Below are 19,848 nucleotides of genomic sequence, written 5' to 3' on the forward strand. Positions count from 1 at the left end.
ACAACCTACACAAAAAGGTTGAATAATCAACCTATTAACTGAACTGGTGTGAACAAAGTTAGCATACTAGAAATGGCTGGGAAGTCATTTCTTCTCCAAGAGAGATAATTACTTCTGTCACTTAACTTAAGAGCATTTTTCCAAGTTGTTTCTACTATTTCAGCCTTCTTCCCCAACCTGGTGCTCTCTAAATATGCAGAAAACTACACCTCCAGGTTTAACTTCGTCAGTGTCATCAGTAAATGGCAGCACGCAAAAATGCTTTGAATTCAAAGTGCTTGGACTTCAAAGCACTCCTTTGTGTTTGAGGCTTCTTGTTTTGAGCTTGAAATTGGAAGTCTCAAAGCTTCAAACTCAAAACATCTGTTCTGAGTGCCAGACAAATGCCTTGGGGATGTGACATTAAAACAAAAGCGTAGAATGGTCAGAACATCCTCTTTTGAATCCATAATGGGCCATTTCAGCAGTGGGTTGCTACCGGTTCGGCCCGGATCAGCAAACCCATAGGGGCAGCAATTGGAGGTCATGAGCGAACGGGTAGCGATGCAATTTAAAACCCACTACTAGTCCATTTACCTATTTCACAGTCAAAACGTTTTGCTCAGTTTTAAGAGCACCTGGCCATGATAATCCAGTTTCCTCTCTTCTAATCCCTTTATTCTATAATTCTGCAGTATGAGTCCTTCTGATATACCTATCTGTTCTCTCTACAGCTGTTCCTTTTCCTATAGTTCCTTTTCTTATCATTTAACTTTATTATGGGGAACAATAATGGGCTTATGGGACAGTTAGCCATATTTCTAAACCATGATACTCCAGCCTGGGTGCTCCTGCAATCTGTTATTGGTGCCAGAAATTGACATCAAAAAATCATTTTGTCCACTTCACTGGCATTATTAATTGGTGTCCTGAACAAAATATTCAGACTTTAACTGTACATATACTTTTTTTTTTGACTGCGACAAGTTCTTTTGACAATTTAGGAAACCTAAGTTTAGCGAAAAGGGAAGAACTGGTAGAGGGAACAGCTAGTAAGTCACAGAGATGGACCAAGCACAAAGTTATAACACGTCCACTAAAGTTGCAGGCTTAGCATGTAATGAGATTCATTGTTATAGCAGAAGATAACCTCTTGAACTCCATGTACAAATTACCAAATTTTGCTAGTCTCTTAGAAACATGTGATGCTTCCTTAAGGTTTCTCAGGGTTAGACTGAAATTCACTTTGAATTTGATTTCAGATGAAGATGGTGGCGTCTCCCATAAGGGAGGGAGACCAGTGTCGGTAATTAACAGCTACCAGAAGAAGGTAATATGTGGAGCAGACCATTAGTATGACTCTTCCCTGCATGCTACGAACGCCAGTGGGACAGAACTGGCTACTTGGAGGCACTCAGCTTTTGTGCAGTGGGTTCTTGCTTCAGAGGATTGTTTTTTTTTCTTCTCCCATCTCTATTTCCGACTTCTGCTTGACTGATAAGCACACACAATGTTGTCTGGGGCGTGGGGAAGCGGGGCGGTGAGATCCTCCTTCGAATGGGGTTCAGTGATGTACTGGTGGCCTTCATGGAGATGTGACTTTGGGTTGTGGTCTTTGTGAAAGGCTGGTATGCTGCAATGTCCCTGGGCAACTCCTTTTTTAGAAAGCTGAGCCTGTGATGGCATTAAGTTGCTTCATTAGCCCTTCCAAACTTGCCATTTGTTCACTAAGGTCGTCCTGTTCGTATACCTGTGGAGAAAGCAAGAAACTAGATTATATTTACTAAGTCTGTACTTCTATTTCTGCTGGATTTGTATGCCGCCCCGAGTCTACGGAGAGGGGCGGCATACAAATCTAATAAATAATAAAAAATAGTAATAATAATAATATTTTCCCCATTATTCCTATCATCCTTTTCTTCCCACTTAGGACTGTCTGACTGTAACTTGTTGCTTGCATTCAAAGATTTGATTTATTGATTGATTTGATTTGATTTGATTCGATTCAATTCAATTTGTATGCCGCCCCTCTCCGCAGACTCGGGGTGGCTAACAACAGTGATAAAAAACAGCATGTAACAATCCAATACTAAACAACTTATGATAAAACCAAACATACATACAAACATACCATGCGTAAACTGTAAGACCTAGGGGGAAAGAATATCTCAGTTCCCCCATGCCTGACGGCAAAAGTGGGCTTGTTTCTTCATTGCTTATTTGACCCCTATGACAATCATTAAGTATTGTACCACATGATTCTTGACAAATGTATCTTCTTCTTTTATGTACACTGAGAGCATATGCACCAAGACAAATTCCTTGTGTGTCCAATCACACTTGGCCAATAAAGAATTATAATTCTAATATTACCAAGATAAGCCGGGGTGGTCCATTCTACCCCACAGCATTAGGGTGAGTGACAAATGCAATTTAATTATGTTGGCTCAAGTTGAAGGATGGAGGAAGAAACATCTGCAAGAAAGGAGGCAGCAGGGATTGACAAATTCAATTCAATTCAATTTATTAGATTTGTATGCCACCCCTCTCCGAACTGGCAGGAAGCATGGAAGGGCTTTTTCCTTAAAACATTTTGAAAACCAATAATATCACAAGACCAGCAGAGGTCCAATCCTTCCATCTTTCTTTGGGAAGGCTGCTATCATGAGAAGATTTGTTATTTATGGGTTATTATGGATGTCAGGGATGGCGGCCCTAAAGAATATTGGGACCAAAACAAAACCCTTACCTTTGATTTCATTTATCGTAAAGAGCTTAAAATCAGACACTAAAATGACTACGAGCTGCAGTGACGCAGTGGTTAGAGTACTTCTGCTGACTGCTGGCTGACTGCAATCTGGCCAGGAAGTAGTCTCTGTGACGTCAAAGCCCCGCCCCCAGAATCCCCTCATGGGATTTCCCAATCTCCTCCCGGGTGGTGGCGTTTTGCGGTGTTTGGCTGAACGCCGAACCCGAACTTTACCCGAACTTTTTAAAAAGTTCGGGTTCGGCATGCCGAACACTGCAAAGTTCAGCACGAACCCGAACTTTGCAGGTTTGGTTTGCCCAACACTATACCTGGCCAAAAGGTTTCTACTGGTTCTGCGTACCTGACCATACCCATAGGAGCTCATCACTGTCTGTAAAGCACTGTAAAACAGTATATAAGTCTAAGTGCTATTGCTATGTTGCTTCAGTCATTCATCTTTTTCCTTTCTATCACAAAATTTTGACTTAATTTTTTTAGGGGGGGTGTGTCTCTGTCAGTTACACTCAAGGTATTGGGAAGTGACATTTGTGGTCCTAAAACCAGAAATTGCAATACTCTGAAATTAACACAAAAGGGTGCATGCCTCTTCATATTTATTTGGAGGAACGTTGAATGAAATGAGTGGAGTGAGGACATAAATCAGACTCTACAGAATTGCGCTGTAAAATAATTGTTTTGCCCAGTGTTTTTGAACCGTTGCAACTTTGAGAGTTATTATTTATTATTATTATTTATTAGATTTGTATGCCGCCCCTCTCCGCAGACTCGGGGAGGCTCACAGCAGTGATAAAACAGTATACAATGACAAATTTAATATTAAGTCTAAAATAACAATTTTACATTAAAAACCTAAAAAGAACCTTATATAAAAACATACACACAAACATTCCATACATAAAACTACATAGCCAAAGGGAAATGTCTCAGTTCCCCCATGCCTGATGGCAGAGGTGGGTTTTAAGAAGTTTACGAAAGGCAAGGAGGGTGAGGGCAGTCCTGATCTCCGGGGTCCTGTCAGACGACATTGTTTAGTCGACGGAACCTGGAGAAAGCCAACTCTGTGGGACCTAACTGGCCACTGGGATTCGTGCAGCAGAAGGTGGTCTCACAGATATTCTGGTCCAGTGCCATGAAGGGCTTTATAGGTCATAACCAACACTTTGAATTGTGACTGGAAACCGATCGGTAACCAATGCAGACTGCGGAGTGTTGGTGTAACATGGGCACATTTGGGAAAACCCATGATTGCTCTCGCAGCTGCATTCTGCACGATCTGAAGTTTCCAAACACTCCTCAAAGGTAGCCCCATGTAGAGAGCATTACAGTAGTCAAGCCTCGAGGTGATGAGGGCACAAGTGACTGTGAGCAGTGATTCCCGGTCAAAGTAGGGCCGCAACTGGTGCACCAGGTGAACCTGGGCAAACGCCCCCCTCGCCACAGCTGAAAGATGTTTCTCTAATGTAAGCTGTGGATCGAGGAGGACGCCCAAGTTGTGGACCCTCTCTGAGGGGGTCAATAATTCCCCCCCACCAGGGTGATGGACGGACAGATAGAATTGTCCTTGGGAGGCAAAACCCAGTTGTGGACTTCAAACTCCCAGAATTATCCAGCCAGCCACAGTTTTACCTATTGAAAGCAATTCCAGCTATCAGAACATTCTAAAAGCGATATTCTGCATGCTGGGCTGGATAGGGTGTTTAATTAGCTGCAGTTTGATTGTCTCATCAATGTGAATGGACAAAATGATCCCAATTACAGCAGGCTTCAACTGAGTCATTTCATCTTGTGCTTCTAACTAATGCGATCCATTTCCATTCCGCTAGCCTTTCTGCTATGGAGCAAAGGGTATTTTTCCTCATGGATGTTCATGCTTAAAAGCTCCCTTTCTTATCTGGATCGGAGTGGCGCAGCCAGGCCGTACTAATGCTTTGATCTGCACTGTCGCTTTGATGTAACAATTTGCTTCCCAGGTGCGACGGAGGTTTCTTCGGTCAAAGCTTTGTTGAATCAAAGCATCTTTTTGGAGTTTGGGGTTCCTACTGTACGTAGATATGGTCAGTGTAATAGGCAAAGTTTCATTAGGTCAACTTAAAAATAGCTCACTAACAATGAGGAATGGATTGAAAGAAAGAAAGAAAGAAAGAAAGAAAGGTGGGAGGGAGGGAGGGAGGGAAGGAAGGAAAGAAGGAAGGAGAAGGGAGGGAAGGAAGGAAGGAAGAAGGAGGGGAGGGAAAGTGGAAAGGAGAAAGGGAAGGAAGGGAAGGAAGGGAGGAAGGAAGGAAGAAAAGAGGCAGGAAGGGAGGGGAGAGAGGGAGGGAGGGAGGGAGGGAGGCAGGCAGGAAGGAAGGAAGGAAGGAAGGAAGGAAGGAAGGAAGGAAGGAAGATCCTATTTAGCATTTACTTGATTACCATTCCTTTCTATTGCCCATACTTTGTCATTTTTTCCTCTTTAGCCTATCATACTTACAATAAAAATACTGACCTTGTGGCAAGATGGGTGGTCAATAAATTTAATATTAATATAAAAATCATGCAATCTGGCAGGAGCCAGAGAACATCTGGAAGGGTTTGGGATCCAACTCTTTTCTGGTTTTAATTTGTGATTCTCATTTGTACATAGGAACATCTTAGATACATATTTTCTGCACTGCTGATTCCCAATAGTATCTTTTACTTTAACTTAGAAAAAGCTGAATTTTTTTTTCTTATGTTGCTTGAGTACATCTTCATCAGATAAGGGTTCATAGAAAATGCTAAGACTCATCAATCTAATCTGGACAGACTTCTGTCTTCTTTTCCAAGTTTTAAAACAGCTTTTAATTGGAAGTTTAAATATATTTATAGACAATTTCTACATACAGCTTGCCAATTAGAAGAAGCTGAAAGCTATAATTAAAAAAACAAACAAAAAAGCCCAGACTTTTCTTTATGTGACTTTGAGCAGGAAAATGTTTTTTATATAATAATTTAACTTTACAATTTAAAAGATTAAAAACTAATACAAACTAAAAAATAAAGGAATAAAAAGAAAAAATAGAAAGGGCAGGAAAGAAAAATGGAAAAATAATAAAAGGAAAAACAAAACAAAAACATATTAACAAAAAAAGCAAATATATTAAGAAATGACAACCGCAAACTGTATTATTAAATTATTACTGTCTCTTAGCTTAGTTTATGGCTTCTTTCCATATTTCATGTTTTCTGTAAGCAAATCCTTAAAGCCTCATTTAGTCCATTAAGGATTACCAGAGATAACATGTCTATTTTACACTTGATCAAATAAACCATTTTATATTCCTTCCTTTTACTTTTAATAATCTTGATCTATAATCCTACTAAATAGAATCCAAGAGTTTGATTCCTTTGATTCCTTTGTTTTTGGTCCCTTTTCCCCAAATCCTTCAAAATCTTGACTAGTTTCCTTTGTACATCCAATATAGGAAAGTTATTCAGGTCACTCTTTTTGGTTTGTTAGTTATATATATCGTTTTCAGACATCAGCCAGTTTCATTTGTTTATCCCAGTGGTTCCCAAACTTTTTCAGTCCACCGCCCCATTGGTGCTACAAACCCATCTTCACTGCCCTCCACCTCTTTCAGGTGAACATAGCTTGGTTGTCTGGTGACTGGGTGGGTGTGGCCAAATTGTAAAATGTGGTGAAATTCATTTAACAACGCTCTTGCTTAGCAACCAAAATTTTGGGCTCTCTCTCTCTCTCTCTTTCTTTCTTTCTTTCTTTCTTTCTTTCTTTCTCACTCTTTCTTTTTTTCTCACTCTTTCTTTTTTCCCCTCCCTCCCTCCTTTCTTTTTCTAGCTATCTGTCTTCCTTCCTTCTTTCCTTCCTTCCTTCGTTCGTTCCTTCCTTCCTTCCTTCCTTCCTGCTGAATATGAAGAGCTATGAAAGATATTATTTATTTATTTATTGGATTTATATGCTGCCCCTCTCTGAGGACTCGGGGTGGGTTACAACATATATAAAAAACCGATGTAAACATCCAATCCAATATATTTAACTAATTAATCTAAAAAACCCAATAGCATTAAAAATCTATCATTCCCATTAACACAACAAACATATATTACATTTCGTCAGTCAGGGGTCTAGAATTAAATGGGCCCAAGCCTGGTAGCATAAATGAGTCTTTAGACTCTTGCGAAATGCAGGGAGGGTGGGGGCAGTACGGATCTTTGGGAGGAGCTGATTCCAGAGGGCTGGGGTCCTCACAGAGAAGGCTCCTCCCCTAAGTGACATTGTCTAGTTCAGGGGTAGGTAAAGTTGGCTCTTCTGTGACATGTGGATTTCAACTCCCAGAATTCCTAAGCTAGCATGATTGGCTAGGAATTATGGGAGTTGAAGTCCTAGAAGAGCCAACTTTGCCTACCCCTGGTCTAATTGATGGAACCTGGAGAAGGCCAATTCTGTGGAACCTAACCAGACTCATATGTATCAAGAAGCACAAATGGGAAAACAGATGTGCTGAACAGCATCAACAACATTTTTACAACTTTACCGCCAAGACTTTATTTCACAATGGTCTCCATTTGAAATGGACAGCACAACAGTTGTATACATAGAGCCTATGTTTCAAGGACATTCTCTGCACAAGGAATTCCATACTGGGGCTAGCTTTCTGGAATATAGGCTGCAAATACAGAATGTGAAAACTACTTAAATCAATGTTCCCCAATCCACGAAACCTTTCAGATGGGTAAACTCCATGCCCCAGAATTTCTGAGAATTCTGGAGATAGACTTCATGTACCTTAGAAGGGGTTAAGTAGGATTTATTTTGATTGCTTCCCTGCAGTTAAGTCAATATTGAATTTAAGCGACTACAAAGATACTGTATATTTTCTCCTGGAGATTATTTCTTAGATATTGGATGATATAATTTCTTTCCGATCCTCATTCTCCTCCTTCCTCAACAATAATATGTTGTGAAGGAGGACAAAACAAGGGCCTGATATCATCACATGCTGAGCAATCCTCATGCCTGCTTTACTTTATGAGTTTTGCTTGAAACATAGAAACATAGAAGACTGACGGCAGAAAAAGACCTCATGGTCCATCTAGTCTGCCCTTATACTATTTTGGTATTTTATCTTAGGATGGATATATGTTTATCCCAGGCATATTTAAATTCAGTTACTGTGGATTTATCTACCACGTCTGCTGGAAGTTTGTTCCAAGGATCTACTACTCTTTCAGTAAAATAATATTTTCTCATGTTGCTTTTGATCTTTCCCCCAACTAACTTCAGATTGTGTCCCCTTGTTCTTGTGTTCACTTTCCTATTAAAAACACTTCCCTCCTGGACCTTATTTAACCCTTTAACATATTTTAATGTTTCGATCATGTCCCCCCTTTTCCTTCTGTCCTCCAGACTATACAGATTGAATTCATTAAATCTTTCCTGATACGTTTTATGTTTAAGACCTTCCACCATTCTTGTAGTCCATCTTTGGACCCGTTCAATTTTGTCAATATCCTTCTTGAGGTGCAGTGACCAGAACTGAACATAGTATTCCAAATGTGGTCTCACCAGCACTCTATATAGCGGGATCATAATCTCCCTCTTCCTGCTTGTTATACCTCTAGCTATGCAGCCAAGCATCCTACTTGCTTTCCCTACTGCCTGACTGCACTGTTCACCCATCTCCAGGTCCCATCAACTAGACCAGGGGTAGGCAAAGTTGGCTCTTCTATGAGATTGGAAGGAGGTGGGAAATAAAAAAAATGTATCTGCATTTGTTACATGTGAAACCTTAGGAATTTAGCTGAGTGCAGATTACGAAGTGGTCAGTAATTACAAATCTGATCAGAAATATTTTACAGAGAATTAACCTGGGATAGCTATAGCAATTAGAGCTATATAAAAGCACTTCACTGTGCTTTTACAGCCTTCTCTAAATGGTTTACAGAGTCAGCATATTGCCTCCAATAATCTGGGTCCTCATTTTACCAACCTCGGAAGAATGGAAGGCTGAGTCAACCTTAAGGTGAGATTCGATTTCCCAAATTCCAGGCAGCTGTCAGCCAGCAGAAGTAGTCTACAGTACTGCTCTCTAACCACTACATCACATTGGCTCATTCTATTCTTTTTTTTTAAATGGACATTTCCGTAATGTGAATTATACGTGATATACATCGTAAAAGTGCAAATATAGTATTGTGACTATAAGAGATTATTTTTGTAATGCATCAAGTTTGTTTACAATAACTTATTAAATAAATTAACATTTTCACTTTATTTTTCTTATGTTTTGATCTTGTACAGTCAAATTTGGACTCCATAAATTTATGATGGTACCATCCAAACTTTCTATTCTATTCTATTCTATTCTATTCTATTCTGTTCTGTTCTGTTCTGTTCTGTTCTGTCCTATTCTATTCCTCTCCACTCCACTCTCTTTTCATTTTTACACTATTTATATCAGAAAAAGTGTGTGTGTGTGTGTGTGTGTGTGTGTGTGTATGTTTTCTGTCGAAAAGTCAGTCTAGAAACATAGAAACATAGAAGACTGATGACAGAAAAAGACCTCATGGTCCATCTAGTCTGACCTTATACTATTTTTTGTATTTTATCTTAGGATTGATCTATGTTTATCCCAGGCATGTTTAAATTCAGTTACTGTGGATTTACCAACCACGTCTGCTGGAAGTTTGTTCCAAGGATCTACTACTCTTTCAGTAAAATAATATTTTCTCACGTTGCTTTTGATCTTTCCCCCAACTAACTTCAGATTGTGTCCCCTTGTTCTTGTGTTCACTTGTCTATTGGTTCAAATCCTGGCACATGGCTTCATGCTGTCCGCTTCCAACATTTTTAGACACAGTAAACATATTAGCCTTTCCTCACCTTCCACAGTAGTCACAGTGAAGCCAAGCACTCTATACACTTCGTCATATTTCCTCATCTTAGCTTTTGTTTAAACTTACGTTTGTCTCATTATCTCTGTGTCTCTCCTCCTTTCTTTTCATCCCTGTTAAATCTTTTTCCATGGTGTCTCTTAAGGGTTTGTTATCTGCACTTCATTTATTTATTATTTATTTATTTATTATTTAGATTTGTATGCCTCCTGCTCTGTGCTGTGTGCTATTGTTCAGTGCCAAAAACCCCCTACTCCCCACGGCAAAAGAAAAGCACATTCCCCGGGTTCATGCGTCCCCCCGGGCATTGCTCCATGCCCCCCCCCAGGTGGGGGCGCCCCACTATTTGAGAAGCACTGGACTCAAGGGAGATGCAATAAAATCCCCCCAAGCCATTTTATTGAGATTACATGCCTAAATTGATTCTTACATTAGCAGGATCTTCTGTTTGTTTGTGACCTTCTTCTGTGGCTTCTGGAGCTGTTGGTACCGAAACAGGAAGCAGAGGTGATCGTGCCTTTCCAGCTAGTCCAAGGGATGCTGTCTTAACCTGAGCCTTGGGAAGGTTGGGTGCTGCAATAGGAAGGGGCAAAGCATGTCAATATTATTCGTGAGAAGCAGACACAAAAATGGGCAAGAGCAACATAGAAACATAGAACATAGAAACATAGAAGACTGATGGCAGAAAAAGACCTCATGATCCATCTAGTCTTCCCTTATACTATTTCCTGTATTTTATCTTAGGATGGATACATGTTTATCCCAGGCATGTTTAAATTCAGTTACTGTGGATTTACCAACCACGTCTGCTAGAAGTTTATTCCAAGGATCTACTACTCTTTCAGTAAAATAATATTTTCTCATGTTGCTTTTGATCTTTCCCCCAACTAACTTCAGATTGTGTCCCCTTGTTCTTGTGTTCACTTTCCTATTAAAAACACTTCCCTCCTGAACTTTATTTAACCCTTTAACATATTTAAATGTTTCGATCATGTCCCCCCTTTTCCTTCTGTCCTCCAGACTATACAGATTGAGTTCATTAAGTCTTTCCTGATACGTTTTATGCTTAAGACCTTCCACCATTTTTGTAGCCCATCTTTGGACTCCAACCTGTTTGAAAACTGAAACAAAAACTGAGGCAAAATTGGCTTCTCGTCCACTCCAATAAATCATACATATGTATATCTGTAAGTGTACTACATTACATTCTAACATGGGACTATCTTTGAAGAGTTTTCGGAAACTTCAAATTGTCCAAAATGCAGCCGTGTGAGCAGTTATGGACCTTCCAAGGCATGCCCATATTTCGTCATCACTCCGCGGACTGCATTGGCTGCCGATTGGTTTCCGGACACAATTCAAAGTGTTGGTTATGACCTATAAAGCCCTACATGGCATATCTCTGAGACTGCCTTCTGCCGCATGAATCCCAGCGACCGATGAGGTCCCACAGAGTTGGTCTCCTTAGGGTCCTGTCGACCAAACAATGTTGGATGGTGGGACCTAGGGGAAGAGCCTTCTCTGTGGCAGCCCCGACCCTCTGGAATCAGCTCCCCCTAGAGATTCGCACTGCCCCCACCCTCCTTGCCTCATCCTCCTTGCCTAAGTCCACAAGTCTTAAAGTTGCCAAGTTTGAGGACCCCTGATCTAATAAGGTGCAATACTTATTTTTTTTATCTGTCTGTCTGTCTGTCTGTCTATTTATTTAGTCAAACAAGTATAGAATTATCGTTTGTATTAACATAAGTAGAAAATAGTGATAGAAAGAACAAAAAGACAGTAGGACAGGGACGGTAGGCACAGTAGTGTGCTTGTACATGCCCCTTACAGACCTCTCAGAAGAGGGGAGAGGTCAACAGTGGATAATTTAAGGTTGAAGATCTTTGGGTTAGGGGAAGAAACCACAGAGTCAGGTAGTGAATTCCAGGCATTCATCACTCTGTTGCTGAAGTCATATTTTCTGCAGTCAAGTTTGGAGTGATTTACATTTAGTTTGTATCTATTGCGTGCTCTTGTGCTGCTGTTGTTGAAGGTGAAGTAGTCACTAAAAGGAATGAAGTTATGGTGTATGATCTTATGAACAACTGTTAAATCAGTTCGGAGGCAACGTAGTTGTAAATTGTCTAGCCGTAGTATTTAAAGTCTGGAGGAGTAAAGTACAGTGGTACCTCGGTTCTCGAATGCCTTGGTTGTCGTACATTTCAGATACCGAACAAAATTTTCAGCAAAAATTTCCTTCCGTATCCAAACAAAAATTTGGATACTGAACAGCCACAGAAAATTTTGTTCATTATCCAAAATGTTACTGCTGGGGCGGCTGCAATCCCGGCAGTTTCGGGGGGCTGAGGAGCTCTATAAGCACTCCAATATACAGGAAGGGTGGGGGCGGCTGCAATCCCGGCAGCTTCGGGGAGCTCCTTTCCTCAGTGCTTTGTCTTGTTACAGTAGCTGTAGGCAGCTGCACCAACTTTCTCCTTCCCGTAGGCGGCAACGGCGGCGGCTTCCCTTCGAGGAGCAACATTGCCAGGAATGTCACGTGATGAAGGGAAGCCACCAGAGCCATCTCAGCAGTTGCAGCTGCTCCAGCAGCTTCCCTTCATTACGTGACGTTCCCAGCACTGTTGGTACTCGAAGGCAAGCTGCTGCCGTTGCCGCCGCCAGGAAGGAGAAAGTTGGTGCAGCTGCCTACAGGTAACAAGACGAAGCACTGAGGAAAGGAGTCCCCCGAAGCTGGCGGGATTGCAGCCGCCCCCACCCTTCCTGCAGTTTGGAGCGCTTATAGAGCTCCTCAGATTTTTTATCCCATAGGAAAGAAAGAAAATAGATTTAATTGGTTCCCAGTGAGTCAACAGGGGCTGAGAACCAATTAAATCCATTTCCATTATTTCCTTTGGGATAAATTAATTCGGTACTTCACCAAATCGGTTCTCGACCACACTTCTGGAACGGATTGTGGTCGAGAACCGAGGTACCACTGTAGTTTGTTTCAAGAGGATGAGTGAAGGACTCTTTTTGTGAAGTATTTCTGGACTCTCTCAATTGTGTCAATGTCAGTTATGCAATGTGGGTTCCATAGAGGTGAGATGTATTTGAGTATGAGTACGAATGTTTTGTATGCTCTGGGTAGCAGTTCAGTGTTTCTGGAAAAGAAGCTAGGTAAGATTTTGTTTGTAACATTGCTTTTTTGGCAATGCTGCTACAGTGAGCACTGCCTGACTTTTAAAAAAACCAACCAAGATTATTTAACTCCAAGTTAAAGAACAACATCTACAATCGCTAACGACATGCAGTATTTGTTTTGGGATGGGCTTGTTTTTTCTTTTAATAAGAGAAAAAAGTATCTTTCTCTGGAACAACCCCAGCTGTTTGGACCAGGGCCAGCTAGCGTACATCAACAGCACAAATAGAATAAACTCAAATTCCAACCTTTGTGTTACTTTCTTTCCTTTTGTTTTTGTTTTGTTTGCAGTTAATTAAACTTCTGCGGAACAAGTGACAGGAATCCTCCCCCTTTGCCTGTCCCCAAACAAATTAGTCATGCAAAATCCATTTAGATCTGGCACGGAAAATGGATGGTAAAATAAGGTTTGAGGATAACTGTCTGGCACGAAGAATACTTGCACCTGTGAATCTCTGGGTTGATGTGGATAAGGGAAGGGATGCTATGTCAGTCATATGGAACTCATTAATTAATACAATTGTGCCTTAAAGAGCTAAGAGCTCAGCAAACAGGCAGATGGCTCCATTTGGGCATTGCTGATGAGAAACCAAGTTGCTAATTAAGGCTTCCCCCTCTAGACAGGGATCAGCAGCAGGTGAACATGAAAGCTTGGAAACTGGAGTGAAGGAAAACTTTAGAAAGGAGACCACATCGACTCAATAATACTTTATTTTTATTTTTATTTTTATTTTTATTTTTATTTTTATTTTTATTTTTATTTTTATTTTTATTTTTATTTTTATTTTTATTTTTATTTTTATTTTTATTTTTTATTATTTTATTTATTTTATTTTATTTTATTTTATTTTATTTTATTTTATTTTATTTTATTTTATTTTATTTTATTTTATTTTATTTTATTTTATTTTATTTTATTTTTATTTTATTTTATTTTATTTTATTTTATTTCATTTTATTATTTTATTTTATTTTATTTTATTTTTATTTATTTTATTTTATTTTTATTTTTTTTATTTATTTATATTTATTTTTATTTATTTATTTTTTATTTATTTTTATTTTTTTATTTTTATTTTTTATTTATTTTTTTTATTTATTTTTTTTATTTTTTATTTTTTATTTATTTTTTTTATTTTTTTTGTTTGTTTGTTTGTTTGTTTGTTTGTTTATTCCAATGCACAATGAGGGTTTTTAGTGGGTATATATCTATATACACATAGTAAAATGCATGTTGAAGGTTATAGAGGAGATACTCATAGTAAAATATATCTAAGAAATAATAGAAAAGAAGGTATAGTAATAGAACATATCAATGAAAGAATAGAAGAAGAGATATAGGAATAGAAGAAAGGTATAGGAGATATAGGAGAGCAATAGGACAGGGGACGGAAGGCACTCTAGTGCACTTGTACTCGCCCCTTACTGACCTCTTAGGAATCTGTATAGGTCAACAGTAGATAATCTAAGGGTAAAGTGTTGGGGGTTTGGGGATGACACTATGGAGTCCGGTAATGAGTTCCACGCTTCGACAACTCGGTTACTGAAGTCATATTTTTTACAGTCAAGTTTGGAGCGCTTAATATTAAGTTTAAATCTGTTGTGTGCTCTTTTGTTGTTGTGGTTGAAGCTGAAGTAGTCGCTGACAGGCAGGACATTGCAGCATATGATCTTGTGGGCAATACTTAGATCTTGTTTAAGGCATCTTAGTTCTAGGCTTTCTAGGCCCTGGATTGAAAGTCTAGTCTCGTACGGTATTCAATGACATTTCTATTTCGAGTGGAGGAGTGAAGGGCTACTCCAGAAATCAGCAGCAGGTGAACATGAAAGCTTGGAAACTGGAGTGAAGGAAAACTTTAGAAAGGAGACCACATCGACTAAATATTTTATTTATTTTTTATTTATTTATTTTGTCCAATACAAATTGAAAGTTAAGGAGAATAAAAACGTGTAGTAGTAAATATCAGGGAAGGGATAGAAGAAGAGATATGAGAATAGAATACATCAATGAAGAGTAGAGGAAGAATATATGGATGGGAGAAAAGATATATAAAATATAGGAGAGACAATTGGATAGGGGATGGAAGGCACACTAGTGCACTTATACTCGCCCTTTACTGACCTCTAAGGAATCTGGAGAAGTCAACCGTGGAAAGTCTAAGGGAAAAATGTTGGGGGTTGTCACCACGGAGTCTGGTAATGAGTTCCACGCTTCAACAACTCGATTGCTAAAGTCATATTTTTTACAGTCAAGTTTGGAGCGGTTGATACTAGGTTTGAACCTGTTGCGTGCTCTTGTGTTATTGCGGTTGAAGCTGAAGTAGATGTTGACAGCATATGATCTTGTGGGCAATACTTAGATCATGTTTAAGGCGTCGTAGTTCTAAGCTTTCTAGACCCAGGATTGTAAGTCTAGTTTCGTAGGGTATTCTGTTTCGAATGGTGGAGTGAAGGGCTGTTCTGGTGAAGTATCGTTGGACCTTTTCTAGGGTGTTGATGTCTGAAATTTGGTGTGGGTTCCAGACAGGTGAGCTGTATTCGAGGATGGGTCTGGCGAAAGTTTTGTAAGCTCTGGTGAGTGTTGTGGTTAGCTCTGGCCCTGCTCCTGTCCCAAGGACTGTGGATGTGGGGGAGACATCCACATGCTGCAGGCCTGTTTTGCCCCTGGTGGAATCTGATGATGAAGGCTCCTCTGACCAAGAAGACATGAGTGACACGGGGGAGGAGAATGTGGCAGACAGCTCAGAAGCAGATCAATTATCTAGCTCCTCCTTGGATTCAGAACAAGAGTTAATGATACAGCCACGCATTAGGAGAGTGATGCATAGGCAACAACAACTGAGAGATTATTATCAAAGAAAATGAGGCCACCTGTGGTTGGCTGGGGCTGTGGTAACTAGTGAGGCTGCTATAAATAGCAGCCTGTGGGTTTGGCCATTGTGTTTCGTGACTGCTTTAATGACTTTGACTTTTTGTGTGCTGATATTTCCCCGCTTTGAAACTAAACCAGGGCAAAGTGTGTGTCACTTTGTGAAAGAAGAAGGACTGTGAATTGCCTCACAGCTGCAAGCTAAGTATCACAGAACTGATAAGGGACTTGTACAAATTACCAGTTTGTTTGGAGACAAGTGCTCTTTGGTATACCAAAAGAGGGCTTAGTTTAAGTGAATTTTCATTATAAAGAACATTGTTTTGAATTTTCAAATGTGTGTGTGTCTGAAATTTGTACCTGTGAATTTTTGGGAGGATTCTACCAGAGAGCCCAACATGTGGGGGAGACATCCACATGCTGCAGGCCTGTTTTGCCCCCAGTGGAATCTGCTGCTGAATGCTCCTCTGAACAGTGAGTAGTGTGAGATTGCCGGAGCAGAAGCTACGTAGGATCAGGTTGACAAAATCAGGTCATCCCTGCTGATTGGAACAGAGTTCAGTGGTCGGGAACTGAGGCTCCAGCCTGAGATGCGTATCCCAAGGTTTATTTTTTGTTTTGTTTCATTTTAAATATCAGAATAACAGAGTTCGAAGGGACTTTGGAGCAGGAAGGGTTTGCTGCTTACCGCGACTACCGGTGTGCTTCCCATGGAGCTCTGAGTCCCCGGCATGTGCGTGCACACGCTTGCGAGTGAGATTTTGCTTCTGTGCATGCATAGGAAGCAAAATCTTGCAAGGAGATTTTGGCAAAAAAAAATTTGCTTCTGCGCCTGCGCGGAAAATCTCATGTGCACGCATGTCTCCCTGCAAGATTTTCCTTCCTGTGCATGTGCAGAAACAAAATGTCATTTGGACGCTTATTTGTTTGTTTGTTTGTTTGTTTGTTTGTTTGATTGTTTGATTGATTTTTTTTATGCTGCCCTTCTCCTTAGACTCAGGCCGGCGCTCTCTACATGGGGCTACCTGTGAAAAGTGTTCGGAAACTTCAGATCGTGCAGAACGCAGATGCAAGAGCCGTTGTAGGGTTTCCAAGATTCGCCCATGTTTCCTCAACACTCCGTGGCTTGCATTGGCTGCCGATCAATTTCTGGTCACAATTCAAAGTGTTGGTCATGACTTTTAAAGCCCTACATGGCTTTGGACCAGACTACCTCCGGAACCGCCTGCTACCGCACGAATCCCGGCGACCGATAAAGTCCCACAGAGTTGGCCTTCTCCGGGTCCCGTTGACTAAACAATGTTGTTTGGTGGGCCCCAGGGGAAGAGCCTTCTCTGTGGTGGCCCCGGCCCTCTGGAACTAACTCCCCCTGGAGATTAGAATTGCCCCCCCCTCCCTGTCTTTCGTAAACTACTCAAGACTCATTTATACTGCCAGGCATGGGGGAGTTGAAATATTCCTTTCCCCTAAGCCATTACAAGTTATGCATGGTATGTCTGTGTGTATGTTTGGTTTTATAATAAGGGTTTTTAGTTGTTTTGTTATCGGATTGTCACATGCCGTTTTTATCATTCTTGTTAGGCATACAAATCCAATAAATTATTATTATTATTATTAATTATTACAACATGTAAGCAATAGCACTTTTTAACAAAGTCGGCATATTGCCCCCACAATCTGGGTCCTCATTTTACCCACCTCGGAATGATGGAAGGCTGAGTCAACGTTGAGCCGGTGATAAGATTTGAACCGCTGACCTACAGATCTACAATCAGTTTCAGTGGCCTGCAGTACAGCACTCTACCTGCTGCGCCACCCCGGCTCATGCGTTCAGGCATGCTCCAATCTTTCTACCAGAGTTATGGTGTGGCCAGAGATGGGCTGCTAAGGTGGAACGGTGACATGTGCTTGCCCCCGAGGCTCTGAGTGCTAGCAGAATCCAGCGCAATTCTGCTACTGCCCCTGGGCGTGTCCGTGCGTGATTACGCTATCTGCCCAGGGGCAGTAGCAGAATTGCGCTGGATTCCGCTAGCACTCAGAGCTTCAGAGGGCTCCAGGCAGCAATGTGTGCTGTACACCTGATTTCCTATCTTCCAGCTATGTTTACCTATGTACGTTATGTGGTTATGGATCAGAAACTAACGTGTAGAAGTAATTAGAAATCCCAGCTTGGAAGCTGGGAAGGTGCCAAGGTTGGTGGGCACCAACACTGCATGATCTCAACAGCCAAAGCTACCATGGGTCTTATTTTCTTTGTTGGGTTAATAAATGTTACATTCCCTCATTAATTTTATGATAGGTGAATGCCAGGTACAATCCTGGGCTTGTTACTGGAATACAGAATTTCACAAAGGCATGCCAATATGAGGATCCAGTTGCCAAATGTACAACCACCCCCTCCCAATTTCAGCCTCCATGCTACAAAATAATCAGCTGCTGATTATTCTTTAATCTTTGTGCCAACTGTGGGCTTATTTTGAGGAAGATATTCTGAAACAAAATGAAATTTCGGAAAATCACAATACAGTGGTACCTCTACCTACAAAAGCCTCTACGTACGAACTTTTCTAGATACAAACTGGGGGTTCAAGATTTTTTTGCCTCTTCTCTTTTTTTAAAAAATATATTTTTATTAAATTTTTATTGCAACAAACAAACCAAAAAAAATTACTTAAAGAAAAAGTGCCCAACACCAATAAACCCCACCACCATTTAAAGTTTCAATCTCTTCCTTAACTCTGGTTTACATTTCTTTACCTACAAAAAGTGATTGGAATTTATTTTTCACATTTTCGTCATAAATTCTACTTAAGATATAATTTTTCACCTTATTCCATCGTGCCATCAGCTTCTCCAATTTATTTTCATCAAAGTTATTTAATCTTATTTCCATAATTTCGAAGTGGATGTTGTCCACCATGTACCAGTGCCAATTCTGGATTGTCCATTTATTGCTATCCTTCCACCCTAATACCACTACTGCTTGAGCGCTTTCCAAAGCTGCTGTTTTGATTTCTTTAAATTCTCGTAATTCCCCATATTTAACTAGTGTTGCTAACTCTTTCGTGATTATCCAATTAATGTTTAGCATATTGTTAATTTCATTCTGTACTTCCTTCCAAAATTTTTGAACTTCAACTCATTCCCAGAGCATATGCATAAAAACTCCTTTTATTTGGCAACCATGCCAGCAATTTCCTTTTTCTTTCCTCTGGAAGTGTGCTAGTTTTACTGGCGTGAAGTACCATTTATGTAAAATTTTCCTTCTCATCTCTCTAATTCTTGTGTTCTTATTTAATACACAGTCCTCAGATAGAGGACATATCAGATATTAAACTGATAAGAACAGATACTACACTTGATCTTAGCCAAAAGGCCGAGAAGCGATGATTTTTTTGCCTCTTCTCAAGAACCATTTTCTACTTACAAACCTGAGCCTCTAAAATTGTAACTGGAAAAGGCAGGAAGAAGCCTCCTTGGGGCCTCTCCAGGAATCTCCTGGGAGGAAACGGCCTCCACCCTTCCCGTGGTTTCCCCAATCGCCTGCATTATTTGCTTTTACATTGATTCCTATAGGGAAAATTGCTTCTTCTTACAAACTTTTCTACTTAAGAACCTGGCCATGGAATGAATTAAGTTCGTAAGTAGAGATACCACTGTACTGGGTTACTCGATCGTCTGGGTTTTGGAACAATTTTGGGGTATTTTCCATGAGGACTGAATTTTGCACCCAGGGAGTTCTTCTGGAACAAGTGCAGATAAAATGTTCTCTAATAGCTGTCACAAACTCGATATCTGTCACAAACCCGACAGAACTTCTTGAATAAGAATGGCCAGAAGTGGGTAATTTAACCTCTGTAATGGATATCATAATACAATGAATGTAAACTAACCAAGGAGAGAAGCAACCTACAACAAAGGAGAAATTTCCTAACAGTGAGAACTATCAACCACTGGAAGAGCTTGCCCACCAAAGTTGTGGGTGCTCTATCAATGGAGGCTTCATTCATTCATTCATTCATTCATTCATTCATTCATTCATTCATTCATTCATTCATATAGCTCCCCCTGGCTGCATCGGCGGCCTGGGGGATGGATCCAGAAGAAGAGGCAGCCCAGGCCGGGCAGATGGCCCAGACCGGGCAGATGGCCCAGACCGGGCAGATGGCCCAAACTGGGCAG

The 19,848-nt window shown here is 40.4% G+C and overlaps 1 protein-coding gene and 1 pseudogene across 1 annotated transcript in view; both read right to left on the reverse strand.

Moving 5' to 3' along the window:
- Window positions 1-1,076: 1,076 nt before the first annotated feature.
- DCC (DCC netrin 1 receptor) overlaps window positions 1,077-19,848 on the reverse strand; it is a 927,153-nt gene continuing 908,381 nt past the window's right edge. Inside the window, exons 28-29 of the mRNA XM_070736918.1 lie at window positions 10,050-10,192; window positions 1,077-1,729 (exon numbers count right to left, since the gene is read on the reverse strand). Of these exons, the coding sequence (XP_070593019.1) occupies window positions 1,640-1,729; window positions 10,050-10,192 (233 nt within the window). The 3' untranslated portion in view covers window positions 1,077-1,639. The remainder of the gene's footprint in view (window positions 1,730-10,049; window positions 10,193-19,848) is intronic.
- On the reverse strand, window positions 18,949-19,054 carry LOC139163297 (U2 spliceosomal RNA; annotated as a pseudogene).

Source organism: Erythrolamprus reginae, chromosome 2, assembly GCF_031021105.1.
Source record: "Erythrolamprus reginae isolate rEryReg1 chromosome 2, rEryReg1.hap1, whole genome shotgun sequence".
Classification (NCBI taxonomy): domain Eukaryota; kingdom Metazoa; phylum Chordata; class Lepidosauria; order Squamata; family Dipsadidae; genus Erythrolamprus; species Erythrolamprus reginae.